This window comes from Nycticebus coucang, chromosome X (genome assembly GCF_027406575.1).
Source record: "Nycticebus coucang isolate mNycCou1 chromosome X, mNycCou1.pri, whole genome shotgun sequence".
Taxonomy (NCBI): domain Eukaryota; kingdom Metazoa; phylum Chordata; class Mammalia; order Primates; family Lorisidae; genus Nycticebus; species Nycticebus coucang.
Window position 1 is genome coordinate 30,715,442 of NC_069804.1, and position 17,978 is coordinate 30,733,419.

At 40.3% G+C, this 17,978-nt stretch overlaps 1 protein-coding gene across 4 annotated transcripts in view; it reads right to left on the minus strand.

Moving 5' to 3' along the window:
* Window positions 1-365: 365 nt before the first annotated feature.
* TASL (TLR adaptor interacting with endolysosomal SLC15A4) overlaps window positions 366-17,978 on the minus strand; it is a 129,415-nt gene continuing 111,802 nt past the window's right edge. For all 4 annotated transcript variants that reach the window (XM_053581056.1, XM_053581057.1, XM_053581054.1 and 1 more), the window contains one exon: window positions 366-1,945. In XM_053581056.1, coding sequence (XP_053437031.1) covers window positions 1,048-1,944 — 897 coding nt within the window. In that variant the 5' untranslated portion in view covers window position 1,945 and the 3' untranslated portion in view covers window positions 366-1,047. The remainder of the gene's footprint in view (window positions 1,946-17,978) is intronic.

A 17,978-nucleotide genomic window follows, 5' to 3' on the forward strand; every position in this document is an offset into this window, starting at 1 on the left:
AACCATTTAAAAATGAAAAAACCATTCCTAGCTCACTGGAGTTCAAAAATAGGCAAAAGGCTAGATTTGACCAAGGGGCCATAGTTTACCAACCCAAAAAAGGGTAAAGCAGGGACTCCTTCACGAAGCCACCATTCTCGTGAATGAGTTTACAAAATTTGATATCATGAGACCTAGGGCTTGTAACTTTGTTCTGAGGATATGAAAGACCCTTTCCTGGCTCCAGATCAAGAGGGCATGGAGAAAAGGAAGAGAAAAAAAATGGAAAAAAATAACATTCATAACTTCTTTTGAAACTTAGAACCACCAAGAAAATCATGAACAGCAAAATAAAACTAAATGGTTTAATGTTTATTGTACAGTGTTTTCCATTTAGAGAACTATATCTTCACCAATAAACAGAAGTAGGAGGTTTGAATAGCTGTTTTTTGGCTATAGCTGTAGCTAATCACTCAAAAATAAAAACACAATTGCAATTTACTACTATTTTAATATTTACAAAGGATATATCTTTAAATGATCTACCGATACAGAATAGGTAAAAGAGATATAAACATATATTTTTAAAAGTTTGGACCTTTCTACCCAAATATAGCAGCCTTCTGCAGTCCATTTCCCTCGAGAAGAAACAATTTGGAGGAATTTATCTGGGTAACAAACATACTCTTAACTCTTTACCCCAAAACGTTTTTTTTTAGTTTCAAAATAGTGTATTTCTTTCTTACTTGGCTTGTCTCCTTTTTCGGTTTCTATACTCCTTCGAATGAATCATAACCTTTTATTTTTTGATCATTTTTATTTTTATTTTTATTTCACTGCTGTACAAACCTCTCTTTGAAATCATTCCTTATGGCTCCTTTTCCCACATCCCTTCAACATATGTAATATTACGAGATTTCCCCTTAATTCAACGTGACCTCCAGCCAACCCTTACCTCTCTAACTCTTAACTCCCCTTCACCACTCCCTCCTGCACATTCTCAGAATAAATGAACAAAGTGTCGTTCTGGGTTAGAGGAAATGACAGACAGGGATGGAAGCATGATCTCTATGGATTTACATTGCTATACTGAGAAATATGGAGACTAGGGGTGCTGATTTCAGTTGACGCCAACTGTAATAGGTGGCTAATGACTATATCCTTGGCTTTTGAAGTTTCCAGGTTCTTCTCTCTAGACACTTGAAGACTGATTTGGTCCACACTTGTCATGATGAGTTCAGATGCCAGAATCTGGGTAGGAGAACTGTCATGAAACATGGCGTCCATAATGTACTGTTTATATAACTCTACAACCTTCTGCTCCAGATACTCATTCAACACTGCATTTGAAATAGGCTTCTGCATTTGCAGGCTGCTTTTCTCTTTGATGCTGGTTATTCTCCAGTAGGATGAGTACCGCTGGATAGGTTTTTGGGGAAAGTCACTGGGCTGAGTGGAAATGGAATCCTCCATAGGCAAAGGGATCTCCGATGACTTCAGCAAAGGGCCACATTCAAAACTGCTCTCGGAGGGAAAATCTGTAGTCACTGAATTAATGGCCATCACCTGGCCCCCAGCAATATGTAGGTCATTGTAATTCTTGCAAATACTTTTGCAAGAAGGTGGAACCAAGTAAGTTTCTCTGCTGGGGTCTCTACATGTTTCAACTGTGGCCAAGTTTGGGCTTTCAAACACAGGATTGGGGTTTGTCTGCAGCACTGTGACTCTTTGACGTGTGCTGTGTTGGCTCTCTCTTGAATGCACTGAAGAAATAAACTTGCCAGATGATTCGCAACTCATGTAGAGACTTCTGACTTGGGTTTCATCCACTGAGGAATAGGAAAGAGCAGCAACAGAATTTGTCTCCTCTTCCCTTTTCCCAGCCACCTGCTCATTATATGATGCACAGCTCCAGTGAATGTCATTCCAGTAGGCAAGTCCACTGAGATAACCTTCTGACAGCATTCTGGAAAGAGAGTTGATGAGTAACAATGGGGAAAAAGAAGACTGACATCTTAAAATCTGGCAGTTGACGTATCAACAAAGTATAGGGCAATGAATGAAATTATTTCATTCATTCACCAAACCATTGCTAAATGTGTCTCTGTTGTGTACCAGGACTATAGCATGTGCTGGGGATATTAAGATGAAAATGACACAGTTCCATCCTTCAAGAAGTTTCCCACCAGGGGAGAAAATAAACTGGATAAAAATAATTCCGATATTGTATCACCAAAGATTATAACAGTGATAGGCACAAAGGAAGCACAGAGAAGGGACCCCTGACATAGCCTGCAGCAAAGAGGAAGAAGTCAAAGGAATGAATGTGTCATAGGGAAAGTGATATTTCAGCTGAAAGGCGAAGAATAACCAGGAGTCCCAGCCATAGCCACAGAGTAATAAGAGAACATGGTGGAATGGCCTATTCACCACATTCCAGGAAGCTGAGCACCAGCAGAAGGAGTTGAGAAAGCAGGCTGGAATTGGATCATGAAAAGCCTGGGGAATCACGCAAAGACATTTTACATTCCACCCTATAGGTGATGAACAGGACTGAGACGTTGCAGATTAGAGAGCAGCATGACCACTGGGTTATGAGAAAAATAATAAGGAAATTTGTGGCAAGTTCTACTGAAAACGAGAGCTGGAATCTACTTATCTTTGTATTTTATCTCTAGGAGCAAGCACAGTTATTTGCATTTTGGAGGTACTCAAAAGAAATTTGTTAATTTGAATTAAATCATTGACAACAATGGCATGGTGTGAAATGAATTTCTAATAATGCTATAAAGAACCACAAAGCCTCCACGACCTTTGCAGCCTAGAATGAACTTTTCTCTTTATCCTTCCCACTTCTCAGAGTGCATCCCCGAATGTCTCTACCCTAGCTACTAGGGAACTTTCCTGACCCTGGGCTTTTCCTATACTTGCCTCCCCGCCTCACCGTCAGCAGTTGTCACTGAACTGGGCTTTCAAATGATATAGTGATACAGAATAGGTAAAAGAGATATAAACATATATTTTTTAAAATGTTTGAACCTTTTTTTAGTAAAGGCTACAATAGGCTAGAAACCAGCAGCTGTGTTTCCTACAAAAGGAACACACTGGGATTCCTGGCACTGGGACAACAGGCAACAGTGAGGAAAATTGGTCTTTTGGGACCTGAAGGGCCAAATGTCTACCAGGACCTGTCAACTTGAACCTGAAATTGAAAAATCAAATCACAAAAGAAGGATTATTTTTTAACCGTACATAAAGATCCTTTTTAAATTTAAATTTTAGTATCTTTTTCATATTCACAAAATTATTTCTCAGGGAGGGCGGCGCCTGTGGCTCAGTGAGTAGGGAACCGGCCCCATATAATGAGGGTGGCAGCTTCGAACCCGGTTCCAGCCAAACTGCAACAACAACAAAAAAAATAGCCGGGCGTTGTGGTGGGCACCTATAGGCCCAGCTACTCGGGAGGCTGAGGCAAGAGAATCACCTAAGCCCAGGAGTTGGAGGTTGCTGTGAGCTGTGACACCACAGCACTCTACCGAGGGCGACATAATGAAACTCTGTCTCTAAAAAAAAGAAATTGGAGTGGTGCCTGTGGCTCAAAGGGGTAAGGCACTGGCCCCATATGCCAGAGGTGGCGAGTTCAAACCCAGCCCCGGCCAAAAATTGAAAAAAAAAAAAATTCTTTCTCAGATAAATACGTTCCTCTTTTTAAAAAATAGAAGGGTAATATTGTAAGAGTTATTTTCCTTTTCTGGAATTATTACAGATTTATTTAGCGACTCAATCAATTATTTAAATGTTTACTATATTCTGGGCACAGTTATGTGCCATAAAGATTACAAAGCTAAAGGTCTTCAGCAAATCCGTGAAGTAATTACTTTATGTAAATGCACTTCAAAAAATAAAGTGTTGCCCTTTCCTAAAAAAAGCTTTCTAAGTACAAATCTGCCTTCAATAAACCTAACATCCAGGTGAAAAGGAAATCTTACATACATGAGAAGATAATGAACAGAGCAGAAAGAGTTTATCATAAAGACCTAATCGTGATCCAGTTACTTCCCGACTCTTCCCACCCTAGCCCTACCCAGGCTGTGTAGGGCGTTCCACCTTTAAAGCTTCAGAGTATCATTGTGGAAAATCAGGGGGAAATGAACTACTGACTTTTCAGTTTCTAAATAGGTTTTAGAAACTCTTGGCAGAAATGATCTTTTTAGAGAAATGTTTTTTGTGACACCATAACCTGAGCTTTTACACCTCGGAATCCAGAACTGGGAGGGACTTAAGACATGATATTTGGCTGGGTACCTTTGGCTCAGTGGTTAGAGAGTGTCCCCCCACCCCACCCCCGTGCACCAGGGGTGGCGGGTTCAAACCCAACTGGGGTCTGCTAAACAACAACAACAAAAAGACTTAATATTGATGCATAAACAATAGATTTAAGCACACCGAGTCCCTTGTGGAGGGAAGTAGTATTGTTTCAGAAAGATTTAAGAGCCAAGAGTAGGCAAGGTGACAAAATTCTCTCATGCCCAGCATGGTGCAGCAGCAGAAGAAAAGGCAGCCGCATGGATGGCCTGCATGGACAGGCCCGAGGCTGCCTCATCAAGTCTGCTCGCACACCAGCATGCTGCTGAGGGCCTGCAAACCTGGAGAAGACCCAGAGTTGGGAAAGAAAGACTACAGACATGGCTGCCACGGACTACTAACCAGGGGCCAGGTGAATGATAAGTGGTTGTCATGGATATTAGTGTGACTACATGATGACAACCAAAGATAACCCCCACCCCCCACCCACTCCTGTCCCCAGCTAACCCTATGGTTCTATATAAGCAACCTAGAACTCAAGGAGGAGGAAACCTTGAAGTGAGTAAGGAAATCCTGATTGAAACAGTATTTTCCCACCGCTCAGGAAAATGTGAGCTCAAAAGACAGATCAAATTGATGTAAAAAAAAAAAAAAAAAAAAAAAAAGAAAGAAAGAAAGAAAATTTTCAATAAAGACAGAACAGTCATATTTTTTTCTCCCTCCCCAAACTTCACTAAAACAATAATTAATGATTTTTTTTTTTTTTAAGATATGGGTGGCACCTGTGACTCAATGGAGGAGGGCATTGGCCCCATATGCTGGAGGTGGCGGGTTCAAACCCAGCCCCAGCCAAAAGCGGCAAAAAAAAAAAAAAAAAAAGATATAACCCACAAGAAAAGGAAAAACAGGAGAAAAAACAAGAGCAATGACATTTTAAAAGGTAGAAAGCAAGAGATTGAGATTAATGACTTAGGAGAACTGAGGAAATGGAATCTCACAAGACCCATGGGAAAAGCTAAGAGCCAATCAGATTTAAATTCCTCTAAATGGTGAGGAATTTGCAGTACCACGTACCCTTTGGGAGTGACTATAAAGGAGGTACTAAAGAAGGAAAGATTGAAAATATATTTAAAAGGCAGTCAGAAACCCAAATCCTCTGCCTCCTGCGATTCTCACCTCAAAGAAAAACTTGAGGTTGACTCTCTGAAGAATAAACCACAGGGTCTCTGGACTGGGGGATACTAGTTGACAGTAGAACTACTAAATTGATAATACATTAAATAAACATGTGCACATGATCTCTCCCCTTACTCAGCTCCCACAATGGTGGCAAGAGGGGCATCCACCTCTAGGTAGGATATTGAAAAGACTGTTCTGGAGAATCTGACTACCCTGAGAAGCAGAGCAATTACAGGTTTCCCAACTCAACTGGGCGACCAGATCACCTTTCGTTCAAGCTCACAATCAGTAGGGCCCTTTGAGCTTTTTGGATCCTTATCCTTAAATATAAATAGAATTTGGAAGCATCTGAGGAAAGGTCTGATACAAGAAAGACCAAAATGGCCACTTGGAGGAAAGAAACTTGGGGTTGGGGTAGATTCTACCATCAACATTCTCAAAGGGATGTTAAGGAATAATATCACAAACTCGAATTATGAATGTGATGCTTTCAAAAACAAAGTATTTCGAAGCTCTTGGAAATTAAAAATGTTATTCTTAAAAATCAATAGAAGGAATGGAAGGTAAACAAGGCAAATTCTCATTTTGAAAGCAGAACAAAAATACAAGATGGGGCGGCGCCTGTGCCTCAAGGAGTAGGACGCCAGCCCCATATACCAGGGGTGGCAGGTTCAAACCTGGCCCCTGCCAAAAACTGCAAAAAAAAAAAATACAAGATGGGAAATAGTCAAGAAAAGGTAAAATTAGCAAAACAGTCCAGGATATTCATCACCTAAATAATACAAGGCATAGAGTTAACAGAGAAAATAGGAGGGAAATGGAAAGACATAGTTCAAGAATATTTTCCAAAATGAAAGCACACCAGTTCCCAAAATAATTGGTAAAAACAGACCTATACCTCCTCTCAGTACTGTGAAATGGTAGAATACTTGGGACAAAGAGAGGATCCTATAAGTTTCCAGAAGAAAAAAAAAATCACAGAAAAGACTAAGAACCAGAATCTTCGGATTCTCAACAGCAACGTGAGGAGCAATAAGATAACAAAACAATGTCTAAAAATTTTGAATGAAAGTTATTCTTAGCTTACAAGTTTATGGCCAAATTATCCATTAAGTAAGAGGCTAGCATAAAGATTTTTCTCTGTCACAAATCTCAAATAATGCATTTCTCAAATTCCTTTCTCAGAAAGTTAGTGGAATATACATGCTCCACTGAAAAGAGTAAGTAAATCAATAAAGCAGAGGCAGGGGATATAGGCAACAGAAAATCCAGCACAGAAGAGACACAAAGGAGACCATAGCATGGGATGCCTGAGTGCCTGTTCTGAACTCTGCCTTATAAAGGGACCCACTGTTGGCCCCCCTTCAGTTGTGCCTCTCCCAACAGGCTGAGGAGTTCTAGAGGCCAACAAGATGGAGCCCACTCAGCCTCTATACTGCCACCTTCTACAAAGCACATTCCTGGTGCTCAGGACCTCAAAATTCCCTGCTCAAATTGTCCAGACCCAATTGAAGAGTCTACACAAGCTTTTCTCCAAATCCATCATGACTAGAGCAGACTTACAGAATGGGCATACATACACTCCCAAGCCCAAAAGGAGATGAAGAGGTGGCTTTTTACTGGGGCTGTGGGCAGACCTTGGATGTATGGACTGAATATAAAGGGTAGCCAGGACTACGAAGAGAAAATGAAGATTGAAGCTCCTCAGTTTTTGTCCTAGGCCCAGGAAGCATCCCAGGAAGTCCTACCCATGATGACAGTGAAAGGACTTTCCATAATGAAAGCTGTATAACAGGCTCAAAAGGCAACCAGAGTGATTGGGACAGATCAGAAGGCTTATGAAGCTAAAGAGAAAATTGAAGATAGAAATGAAATTCATATAATTGACTAGGAACTGTGGGGTAAATTAGTAAAAGCTAAGCAAATGAAAAATCTAGACCAGCACTGTCCAGTGGAATTTTCTGGAATGATGGAATGATCTATGTCTCTGCTGTCCAAAATGACAGTCAATGGCCACATGTAGCTATTGAGGACTTGAAATATGGCTAAATGCAACTAAATTTTATATTTAATTTAATCTAAAATAATTTAAGTGTCACATGATCAGTCTGTTGGACAGCATAGACTTCAGAAAATATTTAAGGTGATAACAGAAAATTTTCAAATACTGAAGACTGCTAATTATAATGGCAATTTTAAGTTCACTGGTTAACCACTGTCATAGCAATAATTCTAACATAACATCTGAGGAATTAATTCATTTCTGTAGCCCTTTCAGGAGGTGTTAGAAAGAAGGTATCAAAAGACAGTAAACTGGCTTGGCACCCATAGCTCAGTGGTTGGGGCACTGGCCACATACACAGGGGCTGGCAGGTTCGAACCTGGCCCGGGCCTGCTAAACAACAATGACAACTACAACAAAAATAAAAAATAGCCAGGCGTTGTGGTGGGTGCCTGTACTCCCAGCTACTTGGGAGGCTAAGGCAAGAGATCGCTTAAGCCCAAGAGTTAGAGGTTGCTGTGAGCTGTGACACCAGAGCACTCTACCGAGGGTGACAAAATGAGACAATGTCTCCAAAAAAAAAAAAAAATTTAAATTAAATAAATAAAAGACAGTAAACCCAGAGCATAAACTGTTAGATGTTTGGTAATGAAATGGGGCTAGAACACTTATCTGAGACTCTTTGGTTTCACTATTTTGAACCAGATATAATATAGAGCTTCCTTTTTTCTGTTTCTATTTGGAGAAGTCTAGGATGCCTGTGTGAATTGTTCAAAGAAAAATGTTAAAGATATATATCTCTTTAATAGTGTGGTTTCCTAGGTCATCTCTGAGGTGACAAAAGTGCTATCAATAGAACTTTCTGAGGTGATGGAAATGTTCAATATCTGTGCTGTCTAATATATAGCCAATAACCACTTAAAATATGACTAGTGTGGCCGGGCCCGGTGGCTCACGCCTGTAATCCTAGCACTCTGAGAGGCCGAGGCAGGTGGATTGCTTGAACTCAGGAGTTCAAGATCAGCCTGAGCCAGAGCAAGACCCCATCTCTAAAAATAGCCTGACATTGTGGTGGGCGCCTATAGTCCCAGCTACTCAGGAGGCTAAGTTAGGAGAATCACTTGAGCTATAACGCCAAGGCACTTTACTGAGGGTGACAAAGTGAGACTCTGTCTTAAAAAATAAAAAATAAAAAAGTTGGGCAGCAAACAAACAAAAAACCTATGGCTTACTACGTGCCTGAGTTGTAAATAGCTTTTGCATAGTCATGATAATACAGAGGGTGTCAAAAAAAAAAAAAGTATAAACCTTTTAAGAAAGGAAAAAACTGTATTAAATTTGTAATACTCAAGTTTGAATTCTGCAGTTACAGGAGCTGCTCAGTGTGACTTCCATCCATCTTTCGTTATTGGTATATATTATTACAGTTTTAATACAGTTTTTTTTTCTCAATATGTGTATACTTTTTGGCACCCTCTGTATAGAAAGCACTGAAAATTGATCTAACCAAATTTAAAATATAACCATAGGGTTACCGTAAAGCCAGTAAACAAAAATAAGGCATTATTTATCATGTATAGTAAAATATCACTTATGTATAAAATGCTACTTTATCATGCATCATACCGTGACACCAATAAAAATTGTCTTAGACAATTAAAAAAAAAATTTTTTTTAATTGTCTTAGACAGTTGCCTTTGTGTCCACACTGGGTGGCTATGCCATATAGTGAAAAAGGTGACAAAGTTGTATATACTTGGCAAAGCCAGGGGAAGAAAGAGAACTAAATCCTCCTCTTTGTGGTGACAAATTAATAAATAATACCCCAAGTGAAAATTCCAAAAGTTGCAACACAAACATTCTATTTAAAGAAATACTGGTAAATATTGGGCGGCGTCTGTGGCTCAAAGGAGTAGGGCGCCGGCCCCATATACAGGAGGTGGCGGGTTCAAACCCGGCCCCGGCCAAAAAGAAAAAAACAAATTGCAAAAAAACAAAAAAAAGAAAGAAAGAAAAGAAATAGTAGTAAATATTAAGTAAGTAGTTTAAAAAGCTAGAAAATAGTTGCTTCTGGAGAAAGGGTGCAGGGACAGCCATTTTTTCATCACGAATCTCTCAGAATTATTTGACCCAAATTATGTGCAAGCATAACCGTAATTAAATTTCTAATTAAAAACTAAAGATACATATTTTAAAGTAACTAAGTGGGGAAGAAGGTGGCGTTTCCTGTACAGCTGTTTGTGGTTAAAGAAATTGCATATTCTAAGGGTGAAGGAAGAAGAGAGAGACAGAGATGACTGTGTGAAAGGTCAATTTTCTTTTTTTTTTTTTTTTTTTTTTTGCAGTTTCTGGCCAGGGCTGGGTTTGAACCCTCCACCTCCGGTATATGGGGCCAGCGCTCTACTCCTTTGAGCCACAGGCGCCTCCAGAAAGGTCAATTTCTATTTAGCCCTACGGAACAGGAAGCATTCAGACAGGCAGTGAGAAGGGGCAAAGCATTGCAGACAGAGAAGATGGGAGCACAAGTGAAGAGGTCTGTGTTGTCATTCTCGTTGGGTGGGAAACAGACTCCAGTCTAGGTAGGGTGCAAGCGTTGGTTCTCAGTCATGCTCACCTAAGAGTCTTTCCTGCAACGTCCCAATTTGCAGAATCCCCTTTATCACCCCTTGTCCCCATTCCAACATACCCTGAATCTCCCACTGTTTATCCTATTTCTCTTCACAGGAAACAATCAGCCCCTCTTACTACATGCCTGAGTCGTAAATAGCTTTTACATAGTCATGATAATACAGAGGGTGCCCCCCCCAAAAATGTATACACATTTTAAGAAAGCAAAAAGCTGTATTAAATTTGTAATAGTCTCCTAAAACAGCGGTTCTCAACCTGTGGGTCGTGACCCCTTGGACTGTATTAAAGGTTCACGGCATTGGGAAGGTTGAGAACCACTGTCCTAAAAGAATATAAAACTATTCTTACGTGGCTGCTCACAGCTGTAATCTTAGCACTCTGGGAGGCCAAATCAGGACAATCCCTTCAGCACAAGAGTTCAAGACCAGCCTGAACAAGAGTGAGATCCCTACTAAAAATAGGCTTTCCCTCGATACGGCCTCTAACTAAACTACCCTGTTTCCCCGAAAATAAGACAGTGTCTTATTTTAAGGTGTGCTCCCAAAGATGTGCTAGGTCTTATTTTCAGGGGACGTCTTATCTTTCCTGTAAGTAGGTCTTATTTTCAGAGGATGTCTTATTTCTGTGGAAACGGGGTAGGCTATCCCGAACCCCTGGCAAAAGAATTGTTTACCTTTATACGAAGAAGGTTGGGAAAGGACCAAAATCTGCATGTGCTGCCTGCCCAGGCAGACTTCAAGGGGTTGGGGCTGTGAGACCTAAAGTTCTGATGTGGTTGTCTAAAATAAAAAAACATGTCAGCAGGGCCTATGGCGGTTCCATGCGTGCTAAATGTGTTCGTGACAGGATCAAGCGTGCTTTCCTTATTGAGGAGCAGAAAATCATTGTGAAAGGGTTGAAGGCACAAGCAGAGTCTGAAAGCTAAGTAAGAAAATAAAGCTTTTGTTAAGTAATAAAATTTAAAAGGCTTAAAAAAAAACATTACTCAGTCATCGTGGCAGTTGCCTGTAGTGCCAGATACTCAGGGGGCTGAGGCAGGAGGATCACTTGGACCCAGGAGTTTGAGGTTCCTGTGAGCTAGGCTGACACCATGGCACTCTAGCCTGGGCAATAGAGTGAGACTCTGTCTGAAAACAAAAAAATCAGCCCTAATGGAGTCTTCTTTCACTTCATGCAGATGAGGTATATAAATATCCAGATAACCTCCACAACAATGAAGGCCAAGGGTCTAGGCTCTTGTCTTGAACACAGTGATGGGCCCATGGGCCCTTTTCCCTATTTGTCTTCCACTGAGAGGTTTGTTGGTATGTTAATTCTGGCAAAGTAAGAACCCTACTATTCTGATGTGTGGGGCCCAAGGCCGTCCAATAAAGTGGTAGGTCCAGTGATGGAAAAGCAGAAAGCGTGCCACGGTGTTTAGGGATAGATAAAGCCCTGGCAAAAGGAAAAGATTCCTGTGAGGGGGGGGGAGGTTAGGTCAAGTCAGGGAGGTAAGTTGGGACGTGCAAAGCTGAGGACATTTGATTTACCCTGTGGACAGTATAAAGCTCTGGCAGGTAATGAAGCTGATTCACAGCATGATGTAATCTAGCAGTAAAGTGCAAGATGCATTTCAGCAGCGTGAGATTGGAGTTAAGGACTCAATTTAGGAGGCTGCTGGATTTATCCCAGTTTGAGATGATTGGGACAGAAACCAGGAGGCAGGCAGGAAAAAAGGAAAAGAAAGAATGAATTTGAGAGACTGAGACTCCCATACATGGAAATGAAGGAGAGAGGGGAGCCAATAATAACTCTGAGTCTGTGTAGGTAGGAAAATGGCACCAGCATTGACCAAAATGGGGCGAAGAGGAGGAGGAGCAGGGAAGGAAGCAATGAATGGGTTTCACTTAGCACCTCTTAAGCCAGGGGTCCTCTAATTGAGGCCCGCGGGCCACATGAGACGGTGTGATTGTATTTGTTCCCGTTTTGTTTTTTGACTTCAAAATAAGATATGTGCAGTGTGCATAGGAATTTGTTCATAGTTTTTTTTTTTAACTATAGTCCGGCCCTCCAACAGTCTGAGGGACAGTGAACTGGCCCCCTGTTTAAAAAGTCTGAGGACTCCTGTCTTAAGCCTTACATGAGATGGACTGGGTGCAAGTGCTTAATTGCCTGTTGGAGATTCAGGCAGGGACCTCATTAGAAAAGTTAATTAGGGTCAACAGTGAAATCATCTTCCGCGTGTAGGCAGTAAGAATTTATGCTGGGGGCTGAAGGAGCTTGTTTGTGATAACTTGTATGAGGAGTCTGCCTGAAACAGCAGAAGGAGGACAGAGCTGCAAGAAGGGCTGCAGTAGCCATATACGTGTGTGTGTGTGTGTGTGTGTGTGTGTGTGTGTGTGTGTGTGTGTGTGTGTGTGTGTGTGTGTGTAGAGAGAGGGAGAGAGAGAAAGAAAGAGAGAGGGAGGGAGAGAGGGAGGGAGGGAGACAGAGAAAAGAGTACTAATAGTTAAGAGACCAGAGTTCTACTTTTGATCTTATCATTAGCTGTTAGTCTAGTTATTGCCAATAGTTAACATACTACCAGCTACAACCTAGATACTATTCCAGGTGTTTTTTATGTACTAAATCAATTGAGCCTCCCAAAGACTCTAAGATGTAGGTACTATTATGCTCATTTTGAATATGACAAAATTGAGTAATGTGCCAAAGTCTCCAGGCATTCAAACACTAGCAGTCAGAAAACAGAGCCCAAGTTCATGTCACACAACCTCTCAGAGACACAATTTCTCATCTGTAAATTGAAAATGTAGGATTGAATTATCTCTAGAGTACTGTCGAACTTTAACATTGCATGAGACTATGGAGAATTAAGTTATTACTCAGAATCAAAATTAGTTCCTGAAAATTAACAGCAGAGGGCAGCAGAGAGCAGGCTAAGTAGGCTTTCGAAAGATTTTTCTTGAGCTCTGCAGTCGTAATACATAAAACTTATAAACAAAAATCGCACGTACATTAATGCATTTAAGCTCCTAACTTGGGTCCTTTACTTCAGTCTCACCCTGATGGAAGTCATCTCGCCCTTTAATGCATTTCAAAGAGCCTATTACTATACCTTTTAATACACCGCTAGAATAAAAAACAGTATTGCACACCACAATATCCTAAAATTTTAAAATATAGTAATAAAGAAAATTGAATTGGGTCTATTTTAATTAATTGTTGACATTATTTCTTAATAATTTTCTATTATCCGTGAAATTCTAATAAGACCACTGGATCTTTACAAAGGTATTATAAAAGCTACACTTCAAATGTTAACGTATTTATTATATTTAATTTCATCTGAGACGTTAAAACTTAACCCAATGGATTAATTGTTCAAAGATATTTTTATCACTTTGAATCTGTGTTTTTCATCTTAGAGAGGATATACAGTGGAACCTCTGTAAGTTGACCACTCAAGGCACTGTAACAAACTGGTCAACATAAGGAACTAGGCCTGCAGTACTGATACACACATGTGGTGCATGTCCAGTCTATGAAAATTAGGTCCGTTTAAGGAGGTGGTCAGTGTAGGGGGGTGGTCAACTAGGGAGGTTTTTACTGTATATAAATATAGATACACACACACTCACATAATTTTCCATGATGGGTTTAAGTGTGAAGGAAAAGACATTTGAGGACATTTGCAGATGAGATGTTCTGGGCAAATTTAGCCTACGTTAATCATTACCAGACAGGGGAATACCAAAATTAACCTTATGTGCAAATTCACAACTTAGAAATATGTGCTAAAGTACAGCACCTTGTTAAATCATTTACTTGGTTTTCAGGAAAAAAATGCAATATAAATTCTTTCTAGACAAGCATTTACCTAGTTTCTCAGAAAACAGTTGTCATATCTATACATAGACATATTTTTTCAAATTTGTTTTTTAATTATAGATAAAATTATGTTCTTTATCACATATAATATATTTTTAAGTATATATACATTTTAGATTGACTAAATCTACTTAATTAACATGAGAATTACCTCATTTAGTTATCATTTTTGTGCCAAAGACCATTTTCTTTTTTTTGAGACGGAGTCTCACTATGTCGCCCTTGGTAGAGTGCTCTGGCGTCACAGCTCACAGCAACCTCAAACTCTTGGGATTAAGCGATTCTCTTGCCTCAGCCTCTTGAGTAGCTGGGACTACAGGTGCCCACCACAACACCTGGCTTTTTTTTTGTTGCAGTTGTCATTGTTGTTTAGCAGGGTTCGAACCCGCCAGCCCCAGTGTATGTAGCTGGCGCCCCACCACTGAGCTACAGCCGCCGAGCCTGTTGAGAACATTTAACATCTACTCTTTTAGCATCAACTGTAGTCCCCATGCTGTACAATAGACCTCTTGAACTTATTTTTCCTACCTAATTGTAATTTTGTGTTGTGGTCAAAAGACACAGTTTTAATTTATACCCAAACAACACACGCATGGAGTCAAAGAGAAAAACTAAAGATGTTTCCAGGAACATCTGGAAAACCCTAAGTTAGGAATCAGCAAACTTTTTCTATAAGGGCCAGATAGTAAATATTTTAGGCTTTTCAGGTCACATGGACTCTGTCACAATCCTGTCATCATGGTCAAAAAGCAGCAATAGACAATATGTAAACAAATGATTGTGGTTGTGTTCTAATAAAACTTTACAAAAACAGGCAGAGGGCCAATTTGGTCCTGCGCTGTGGCTTGCCTACTCTTTCCCTACATCAAAAAGCAGATGCAATACATTGAATAAGGCATCATAATAATAGCAAGTTTGTGTCCAGTGCTTGTCTACATTACTCCTAATCTTCCAACAGCATTGTACATAAGGTTTTATCATAATCTGGATTTTTCCACAGGAGAAAACTGAATTTCAGACCTGACAGATGCCCTTCCAAGGTCACAGAGCTATTAAGTACTAGAGGCAAGATTCTAGCCCAAGTTTACAAACTCCAAAGTGTGTGTCCTCTTCTTAGGACACACCGCACTGCTGCACAATGAAGAGCACTTACTATCGTGCAGTCATAACAACGAGCAATTAGTCCTTCCAGGAAGGAAGCATCAGCCCTGATGCCATGGAATAACAGCACTTGCTGAATGAAAGAAGGAAGGCACAGTGAAGTACAGAAAGAAAGGCTCCAGGGGGACAGCCAGCCTTTCTCAGAAGGGTGACCCAGGGGGCCACACACGCCCCAATTATGTATCAATGCTCATATGTTTTTGAAGTATACAATTAATTTATGCTCCAGTTTTCTAATCTAACCATATGAACATTTTGTTTTTCCATTCCACTGCTATAGCCTGGCATCATCTCACCTTTAATTTTACAACCACTTTCCACAGAGTAACTTAATATTACAGATGCCCTGCTTGTTTATTTATTTATTTATTTTAAGGCAGAGTCTCACTTTGTCACCCTCAGTAGAATGTCGTATCATTGCAGCTCACAGCAACCTCAAACCCTTAGGCTTAAGCAATTCTCTTGCCTCAGCCTCCAGAGTAGCTGGGACTACAGGCGTCTGCCACAATGCCTGGCTATTTTTAGAGACAGTCTCGCTCTTGCTCAGGCTGGTCTCAAACCCGTGAGCTCAGGGCAATCCACCCACCTTGGCCTCCCAAGTGCTGGGATTACAGGCGTAAGCCACTAAGCCCGGCCCAGATGCCCTGTTTAAACACTAAATACCCTCATCACCTTCAGGATAAAGTCTGTGCAGGTTAGGCCTTTGAGACGTGTGGTCCTTGTCTGTCTTCCCCACCTCATCTCTGCCTGTTCCCCTAAACTTCATGCCCATCCCAGGGATGTCTGCTTTTTTTTCTTCTGTCCAGAGAGCCCTGGTTCTCTACCCATCCTCTGGCCCACCACCCATACCCTCATCTCATCTATTAACATTTCAGAACCCTTTGCCCTCCATCCAGAATCCTTGTCCCTAAATCAGAAAAGGGTTCTAGGTTCTTCTCTCTCCAACTCTAAAGCATTTATCAGGATTGCATGGAACTTCAGTAAAAGAGAAAAAATAAATTGTTAAAATAGACTCTGGAAATAAGAAGTAACTGGCGAAAGCAAAAGGCGAGCAAGAAGACTGGGGATTGGTTGGGCCTGGGGGAATTTGAATGATAAGGCAGCAGAAAAGATTCTGCCTCTTGAAGGACATTTTGGGTGCCCGCAAATTGTGACAACCGAAGTGGGATGGGACTGCCTCCCGGCATCGCAGGCTGTGACCTCTTGGAATTAAAGGCAGGAAAAGATTTATTATCTGCTGTTTTAAAGATCTTGGGCCCTCGCTAGATGGGGTGCAGTTTGGCTCCACCCTGACAGCAGATCTGCTCGTGGAGATCTACCTTTTAAGAGTTTCCATGTAGTACCTCTATAGGCACATCTAATTTTAGTAAATCATCTCTCATAGTGGACATTGAGATTTGTCTTGTTTTTTCACAATGTGCAATCACTGCATATGCCACTTTGTTTCCATAGGCCAGATTTGGAGTAGCAGAATTACTGGATGAGAGCTATTGCCAAATTTCCTTTCAAGTCGCTTGGACCAATTTAGTCTCTGACCAGGATTAACTGCTTCCACTGACATTCTTCAGCACATTATTTTTTTTAATTTTCCAATAAAATCAGTAAATTTATGTTTGCTTCAAATTAGAGGGTGGGGCAAATTGTCCTGTTAAGATTCTATGTAGGCCACATGTTATTTTGTATTACCCCCCATACCTCAAAATCTGTTTCATCTCTTCACCTCTCCATTTCTCTGACAATATAAATTCTACATCCCATAATTCCAGTCTGAATTTTTTAAGATCTTATTGACTTGAGAGATTTGCATATAAATTACTGAAAAGTTATGATTGAAACATTTGTTTGTGATCTAATTATGATGACATAACCAAATCTGTATGACACGATTTAATTTTTTCAGTAAATGACACAAGAACTTTACCCAGGCCAGGTGCAGTGACTCATGCCTGTAATTCTAGCATTCTGAGAGGCTGAGGCAGGTGGATTGCCTGAGCTCAAGAGTTTGAGACCAGCCTGAGCAAGAGCAAGACCCCAAAGTCTCCAAAACACAAAAATAGCCAAGCATTGTGGTGGGCGCCTGTAGTCCCAGCTACTTGGGAGGCTGAGGCAAGAGAATCACTCAAGCACAAGAGTTGGAGGTTGCTGTGAGCTGTGACACCAGGGCACTCTACCCAGGGCAACATAGTGAGACTCTGTCTCCAAAAAAAAAGAACTTTACCCAAAACAAGAAGTTCCTTTAGAAAGGACTCCCTGTACAAAATAGCATCTGCAATTTTCTTACTCTAATCTTTAAAAAATCTGTTCATTACAGCTGGAAAAATCACTTAATCACATACCTTAGATAATACCCCTATTATTTCATGTCTTCCTACATTACTGACAGATGCTCTAAAGTATCATTCATCTATTTTAATTCCTGTTACAAAACATACAATTTGGGATTATCTACTCATCTATGAAATATAAAGTGATTCTTACTTAGATTAATTTCTCAAACTCTAACTTGATGGCTAAAATAATACAATCATAAATCTAAAGTTTTCTGTTTTTCATAATGGTTCTGCTTGGATTCTTATGAGCAAAGGTAACAGCTACTTCCAAAGGCCTTATTGGATGCGTGAATTTCCTTATTTCATAAGATGGTAAAATTCTGTGCAGAGATATGAATAAAGATATTTTTCTCATAGTTTTTATTTTTCTTCATATTCTTTCATGACATCTTGCAAATTGAAGAATTAAGCCATATAGATCACTTTTTAAAATCAATAACAATGTATTTTGACATGAAATGAGAGAACTAAAAACATAGAAAAACTGATCATAATAGTATTGTATTTATGTTACATTTCCTTGGTGT